The sequence below is a fragment of the Coffea arabica genome, chromosome 10e (assembly GCF_036785885.1).
Source record: "Coffea arabica cultivar ET-39 chromosome 10e, Coffea Arabica ET-39 HiFi, whole genome shotgun sequence".
NCBI classification, from domain to species: Eukaryota; Viridiplantae; Streptophyta; class Magnoliopsida; order Gentianales; family Rubiaceae; genus Coffea; species Coffea arabica.
This window is the reverse complement of record NC_092328.1, coordinates 44,781,628-44,790,071: the sequence shown is the minus strand read 5'-3', so window position 1 is coordinate 44,790,071 and position 8,444 is coordinate 44,781,628. Positions and strand designations below refer to the sequence as shown.

Here is an 8,444-nt window from a genome sequence, read left to right as displayed (position 1 = left end):
ATGTGCAACAATGGACATTAAAGCCAATATTGGAGCATTTATGTTCTTACTTTGGATGAAAAATTATTATCTAAAAACTTAATATTAACGTTGATCTCCCCCGTTTTTACTGTTATGCAGTTCCCTTTCCCATCTATTTAATTAATTTTCAACTATGATTATCAATTATTGTTTGGTGGATAGAGTTTGGGATTAATTATTTCTCCTGCAATAATCTTGCATTAAAATTGAACTTCCAAATTGCAATATTAAACGTGCCTGAAGAGCACAGCAAAAAGAATTGCTCAAAACAATTCCAGATAATATTATGTCAAGCAAATTTCAAAATAATGCATATACAATCTGGACTCCAAGTTTATTTTATTGCTGCTGGTGCTGTAGAGCTAGAGCAACTCGCTGGTATTGAGAGTGACTGCAATTGGGCTCCTGACTGAGTACTTATCTGAAGTCCATGTCAGAGATCCTTGAGAAGCTGAAACGTTTGGAGCATTTGCAAGTCGAATGAATCTAACTTCATACGTCAATTTTTCGTGCAGCTTCGAGAATTTGAGCGTATCTGGTTCCACATTCACACTTACTCCTCGTGGTTGGACAATATTAACTGTGTAAACCGAATCAGCCTCACCAACATTAGTCACTGTTCTTGTATATGTCTGCACAGTTGCTCCAAAGACGATGGAAAAAGAAGGGTAGTTTAGTTGTGAATCTGGTATCCTTGATTCTACCGAGCAGTTCACATGACGTTGTAGCAGCATGCCAACCTCCCTATTGGTGTAATTCAGGCCGCATAGATAAGGTATGTAATCTTTAGGTTCAATATCGTAGACGAGACCTGGATTGTTGGCTCTTGATGGGTTCACATGGCCTGCACCAGTGGCAAAGACATCAGCAGGGAGGAGATTTAGTTGATCTGCAATTGGCTTCTTCTCGAAGTTGACAGAATCAGCTGTAGTCATGATTGCAGATTTAATTGCCGCGGGAGACCAATCAGGGTGTGCACTCTTGAGCAAGGCCGCGACACCGCTAAGGTGTGGGCAAGACATTGAGGTGCCAGAAGCGAAATTGAAAGTGGATTTTGTATTGGTGTTGTTTTCGACAGAGACAGGCCATGCTGCAAGAATACTCACCCCAGGGCCAACTATGTCTGGTTTCAAGATGCCTGGACTTGCCTCACTTGGGCCTCTAGATGAGAATGAAGCAACAGCCGGAGCTTGATCATTTCCTATTGCAGTTCCGTTGAAGAAGATTGCTGCCTTGGGCAACTTTGTGGAGTTCATATAAGCCTTGATCTTAACTCCATCAACATAACTCAATTGTGCAGCAGGAAGTACATGAGCATCAGCTTGTGTGGTGTAACCCCAATCCTCTGGGTTTATGATGATCATGGCTGCGCCACCAGCGGCCTTCACAAGTTCCCCCATTGTAACTCCTGGTAAAAAACCTCCCTCACATAAGACTGTCATTCCCTTGACGCCAGTGTTGTTTAATGAATTTGGAGAACAATAAGCAGCAAATTGATCGCTCTCATTAGATCCGGGATAAACAAGAGGAAACATTGTTGAGGCGTAATCTTTAGGTTGGAAAGCTGATTCCCCTTCTAGTTTCTCATTGTTTCCAAGCATTGCAGAGGCCCTGATCTTTCTGTCCATGGTACTTGCACCAACAGTGAGAATCCAAGGGGCATCGTTACCCACAGAGAAATAATCAGGGCCTTCATTTCCGGCAGAGCAACTAACAAAAATACCCTTTTCCATTGCACTATATGCACCAAGCGGAACATAGTTGTCATAGAAAGGTTTGGATGTGCCACCAAGAGAAATGGAAATCACATCGACCCCATCCTCAATAGCAGTGTCTATTCCAGCCAATACGTCACTCTCAGAGCAACCAATGCTACATACTTTATACATTGCCAAGTGGGCAAGAGGGGCTACACCTGCCGCGGTGCCGTTTGCATTTCCATAGACATTGGCACCTTTGACAAAGTTTCCAGCGGCAGTGCTTGCAGTATGAGTACCGTGGCCAGTTTCATCAGCCAATGTACCATTTTGATCATCTTGGATGAAGTGTTGTGCTCCAATGATTTTATTGTTACACAAGGATGCAGGTCTGAGTTCACACTTGCCCTTCCATTTAGCAGGTGGAGGAGGGATTCCTTCATCACTGAAGGAAGGGTGGTCAGGTGTGATTCCAGTGTCCAAGATGCCAATGATCACACCTTTACCATAATTTGAGTCTTTCCAGAATCCCACATTTTGTTGTAACCCCAGGAAACTAGGAGAATGAGTCGTATGTAGGGATAGTCTTTCTGGTGGGCGCGCAGAAATAAAACCTTTCTTTTTCTCCATTTCTTTCACTTCTTCAGGAGATAATCTCGCGGCAAATCCCTGCATCACGTTGCGATAGGAATAAACCATGCGAGAATCATAATTTGTGCTTTCAATTGTTGCTGGCAAAAATGAACGGTGCCAGATTTCCAAGTCTTCTGACTCGGTGACAGGACCGTCTCGGGGCTCGAGGCGAACGATATAAGTTTCTAAGTTGCTCTTTTCAGGAACTTCCCTTGCAATAGTAGCCAAAACACAGAAACTGAACAAGCAAAAGAGAGTGGAAATGACCATTAAAGCCATTTTCAACGGTTTTAAAGTCTTTGTTAACAAACTAGAGATTATGTGCTTGATCTGCTAAACAAGGCATGCGTGTGTATAGAGAAAAGTAGAGAGGGTTAATTTCCTTTCTTTTCGAGCAGTGGTATTTATAGCCATCTTACCCCTGATTATTCATGCATTTCCTGGGTAAAGTAATTTGGAAGAAAATACACAGGGTGGAAGGGGGACCTCCAATACGAATAGTCGACCAATCAATGGGCATGCCACTGCAATCAGTTAACGTTATTGTTGGGCCTTGGAGACTAAGAAAAACGCGTCGGTGGACTTGGAGTCTGTGGAATGGCGTTTCTAATACGAATAGTCTACCGATCAATGGGGCATCCCTCTCGCTGTTGCAATCAGTTAAATGCTAGTGTTGGCCTTGGAGAATAAGAGGAAACTCTTTTTTTTTTTTTAATAATACCTTCCACTCCAGTTGGGATCCTCTATGCCACTATTCGGTGCCAAATTCAGTGTCAATCTCACTTATCACGTGATGATAGAAGAAATTTAAATAAATAGCACATGACAAATTAAATAAACAGAACACTTGACATAAATATAGAAGTAACAGTGAATTGCCACTGAAAAAATGGCACTGAGGATACTGTATGCTTCCATCCCCAATGCCAGGCCCCAAGATTCAAACCCTGAATCTAGCCGTGGAAGAAATTCTAAGAGCAATGAGCTCGGGATTTTAAGTTAGGGGCACCAATAATCAAACATATAATAAGACAATATTATACTAGCAAATAAAGTACAATAAATTTAAAATAAAAATTGCACCCGCTAACAAAAAGATGTTTTTTGTCGTAAAAGACAAGGTATCAAAATTAGATTCTCTAGTCATCTTATTTCCTAACAATGCAGGGGATGCGAGCCTGTGTTTTACAATATTTCATTTGATCAAAAACATCAATTATTGAATTAACATCATTTATTCGAGTTATTCCTTTCTTAATATCATTTGATCAACGTATAAACAAGAACATCATCATTGAAAGGGTCAATAACGTTGGTAATGATGGACAGTTTGCAACACATTAAAAACATGTTATATTTCGTGTTTGTTTTTAACAAATACTGTTACTTTTTTTCCCCTTAAATCCAATTCAATCTTACATTTGGGGTTAGTTTTCTAACCTTTTTTAATTCAGGTCGTGAATCTTACGTAGGGAGTTGGTTTATTATGGATTCACATAAAAACAAGTTAGTATTTCCTTATTGGTTGCTATTTAAAGGTATACTAGGTATTAATGATTATTTACTAACATTAATGTTAATAGTAATCTCAAGCAAATTTAACTAAAAGTTAGATTGTTATAAGATGTCTTTTATAAAGAAAATTTGAAAGGAATAAAAAATAACTTAACACAAAGTTGGGGGCAAAGTGATAGCATTACTTTCTTAGAAACAAATAGGTCCAATAAAAATTTTAGAAAAGTCTTGGAAGTGGCTGTCCTTGTACCTTCCTCCCCCCGTCCCCGCCTAAGAGACCTGGGAGGCTAAGAAAACCATGCCCATGGACTTAAAAGTCTGTGGAATGGTGACTCGTAATTCGAATACTCTACAAATCAAGGGCATCCCTCTTGGAGACCATGAAGAACACGTCAGGAGACTTAAGAGTCTTTGGAATGCCAGCTTCTAATACGAATAGTCTTCAAATCAACGGGGCATCCCTGTCGCCATTCCAATCAGTTTACGTTAGTGTTGGCCTTGGAGACTAAGAAAAACATGTCCGTGGAGTCTTCCTAATTTTGGACTGATCATCTGCAGTGTGGAATAAAGAAACTTAAGACACCTTTAGTCTTTGAAGTTTTAAAGGACACCTTTAGTCTTTGAACTAATTAATTTTACTTGTTCTTTGGTCCAATGCAGAAATTGTCTTATCAGGAAAAACCACAAAAAATATATATATGTTTTGGACATGAAATTTCAAACCAAACCATCCTACATCTCTTTCCCATGTTAGATGTGATATTGATCTATTGTCGCTATTAGCAGCCATTCTTGAACAGCTTGCCTAGTGCAGTTGACGGTTTAATCCATCAAAACCTGTAAGTGGCAAATGAATGTCTAAAAAATTTGCATGGTATTAGATGAAAAAATGCTGTGCCTCAGTCGCAGTCCTCACTCCTCAGACCTTATCCGTGTTTCTGCCACCACTACAAATTGGCATGTAAAAGCTTAGACAAAGAGCTGAACAACATCCCTTGACAAGTTCAGGAATGGAATAGAGAACATCTGCAGGTTCAAAAGTCTTGGAAGGCTTATAAACTCGATAAGCATTTTGTGCCCAACAAATTGGAAACATCTGAGAAAACAAGTTGTCAATCAAGATAGCAGCAAAATTAGAGCGCCAAGAAAGTTCCAATTGGGAAACTAGTGTCAATACATGTAAAACTTGATACAGAATGACAAAGTCACCAATGATACCGAGAGAATTTGAAAAATTATTGGCCCCTACTTCTTTTTTTTTTTCCAGTCCAAATGTAAGGTTTCAAATTCGGGCTTTCTTACTTAAGCTCCGTCCTCCTTGTTGCCCTTACTTCATACGCTAATGAATGTTTAATTTTTATTTTTGGTGGCAGGGAATTATTTGTGAATATTATATATATGGCGTTGGACCTCACAAGTTTGACACGCGCTTAACACATTACATGTGTGTCAAAGTCGTAAAGTGAAAACGTGCGACACATGACGCGAGACCAATTTAACATGGCCCTAACAAATGTTTGGATTCGATTCTACAAGAAGACGATTCCTAAACTGTCATCCACACATGGATGGGTCCTCATAAGTTCCGTTGAAGATAAAGTTTGTCCATGGGGGCTAAATGATTTGGAATATAATGTACATAAATTATAAATATGGTGTAAATAAGTGACAGTATAATGTAAAAAAAAAAAATTAAAATAACTATTTTATTCTTTTTTTTTCATTTTTCCATTATAGCATGAACAAGTCGCTAGTGCCTCAGAGGGTCCCATTAAAGATGGGAGTTTAAGTGAGCTGTATCATTGAGACTCTGGTATACATCAACGTCTATCGTATACCTCTAAGCTTTATGATGTGTGCATGATACATTCCCTAAAAATATATATAGCTATCGGGAATGCTCGATTATTTTGATTGTCAAGTTCTGATTTATCTTTTTCATTCATATTTTTTTTTATAACTTGGTGCTAATTTTCATTTGCACGAAAAATAATCACATATTTGCTTATGAATGCGGATGAAATGCCACTATTGCCGCAGTAGATCATTTAAGATTTCTAAATTTAATTTAATTTTGATTGATGTAAATTTTGATTAGCAATTGAAAAGTCTTTACAATGTTGATGAAGAACTTCACGTATTACTCCAAATTTGTCATTAGCCTCTTTTCTATAGCTTCTTTGTAATTTTTTTTTTATTTTCTATTTTGGGCTGAGTAGCTTCTTTCACATTTCTAGATGCTATTAATTGTATTCACATTTGAAGCTCATTTTACATGTTATGAGATAGATGGTGTATTGCTTGAACCATTTTCAGTAGTCTATTACCTGAACTAATTTTTCCATTCTCAATAGTTGTAGAGTAAATGGTCAACAGTTCTTCTAGGTTCCAAACTATGTCTGTGATCTAAAAAAAGTTGTAAATTATGACTTAATAAAGCATTATATATAAAGCGGGTATCACGTAGAAAAACCAGCTAAAAATTATGAGCACTAATTCTCTATATCTAGTGCCTGTAAATGCAAACTAAATCGTGGTAGACCCATCAAAATTTGCAGTAATAATTCTTTAAAATCTATTTTAGAGTAACCTAGGATGTTTAGGTTAGAAAAGCCATTTGATTTGACTATTGTTATTTGGATTGCCGAGTTTCATAGCGGGTATAAGTAGTGAAATTTGGGTGGATTGTAAGATTGGAGTTATGTAAATATGAGGGTACTATCCTATCTTCCTCTCTCTCCCCATAAATTCTAAAATTCTTCTTACTACCCTATGGCCTTGTTCATGCTAGGCCTCACTTACTTTATTTGATTTTTATATTATCTCCTCAAACATCAGAAAAGTTGTAGTATGAAAGTTCATTTATGCCTCAAACCAGATGCAAAGAATCTCGGATACAACACAAGCATAATCAGATTAGTGTTGTATGAATAGATATTTGTAAATCCTGTTTTCAATTTAAAATTATGAAACAACTCGATAAAGTGCATGTTTTCAGCATTCATTAATACACATAAAAAATATCTGCCTTCGTAACCACAATTTATGTTACTGGACCAATCTACCATGAGGCTGGTCTTTGCTTCAGCATTTCAGCTACACCAAGTCAGCCCCGGTACTGTTCGAGAGTTGACCAGCAACAGTGTCAGATAGCGGGTCACGTGGATATGACGTGGCTGCTTCATGAGATTGTTGATGTGACTCAGCATCCACGTTGTCAGAAATTCAATTCTTCTTTATGACGTGGACAGATGATTTGACGGACACGTCAAATGATTCGAGTGACATGTCTATCAGATCATATCATCATCAACACTCGAATGCCATGTAGGATTGGCACGACGAGCTGGCATAAACGTCAGATATGTTTGCTTACACGACAATTTTGTTGGGTTGCACAGAAAATGACGTGGACACCATGTCAATCGACCAAGTGGCATAAAATCCATGTCAGGATCAATAATAATGTGGAAGGCCATGTCAACCATTTAGGCTAAGGTGGCTACCATGTTGAATAGCCACGTCAAACGATCTTATGACATCGCAAATACTTATGTTGTCACAACTGATATCATATGTCCTCGACCTGGGGGCCATGTCAGTATGTCTATATGACGCAATCAATTGACATGGTGACATGTCACAACACAGAACACGTGTTTGACGCGTCAGATGAGTTGAGCTGACGTGCCCTCCATGTCATCCGATTTTGATGACATGGAGTCCATCTCAGATTGGATGTGCTGACTCGATTGCGAGGTGTCTGACAAATCAGATTATCCATTGACATAGCGAACACGTCAAATTTTATGCCCACGTGGTTGCCATACAAGCCAAGGTGGCATCTAAGATGATCAACCATATGGACAGATCAAATAACGTGGATCACACGTAAGCTATCCCCACTGACATGGCCTCGTTGTGATAGTCACGTCTGTAGGCATGATGACTCAACTGCTACGTCATTTCACTCCTATGACATGGCAATGACATTAGCCTTATATGTAGCAACGCTTCACACAGGTGCACATGTCTAACAAGTCATATGGTTACATTTGACGTGGCTTTCATGACATTAGTTTAGGATGATGTGGACTCCACATTCATCTTCTGGTATTGATTCGGTTGCTAGGTGTCTGTCGTGTCAGTTTGCCCGCTAACTAGACAATAACGTCAGATTCTCAGGCCACATAGCTACCATGTCAAATATGACGTGAAGGACACATCAGGAATAGGACTGACTTCATCGACGCCTTATCCGCAATTTGGTGATGTGGCTATCAAGTCATCTGTGGATCATCGACATGTCATCCAGGACATAGGCCTCGATTGACTTGGCAGAGATGTGGCGGCCTAGTCGGATAAACATATGATGGGTCTGCCATGTCAGATTCTAGAAGCCAACGTGGATGACATGTCACTTTTCTTTCCAAGGTCAATTATGTTTGCTGACCTTTTTCCTTTCTCACAAATCCTATTGGCCATTAGTAACGCAACAAAATCCTCTCTCTTGTCTAGTTGTCTTCTTTCTTTTACCCGCCCTCCTCCGCCGCTGCCACTTTTTCAAACATGCCATTT

General features: G+C 39.1%; 1 protein-coding gene across 1 annotated transcript; it reads right to left on the bottom strand.

Moving 5' to 3' along the window:
* Positions 1 to 280: 280 nt before the first annotated feature.
* LOC113711928 (subtilisin-like protease) lies at positions 281 to 2,724 on the bottom strand. Its single transcript, XM_027235170.2, has one exon. The coding sequence runs from the start codon at positions 2,628 to 2,630 to the stop codon at positions 384 to 386; it is 2,247 nt and encodes a 748-aa protein (XP_027090971.1). The 5' UTR covers positions 2,631 to 2,724; the 3' UTR covers positions 281 to 383.
* Positions 2,725 to 8,444: the final 5,720 nt, after the last annotated feature.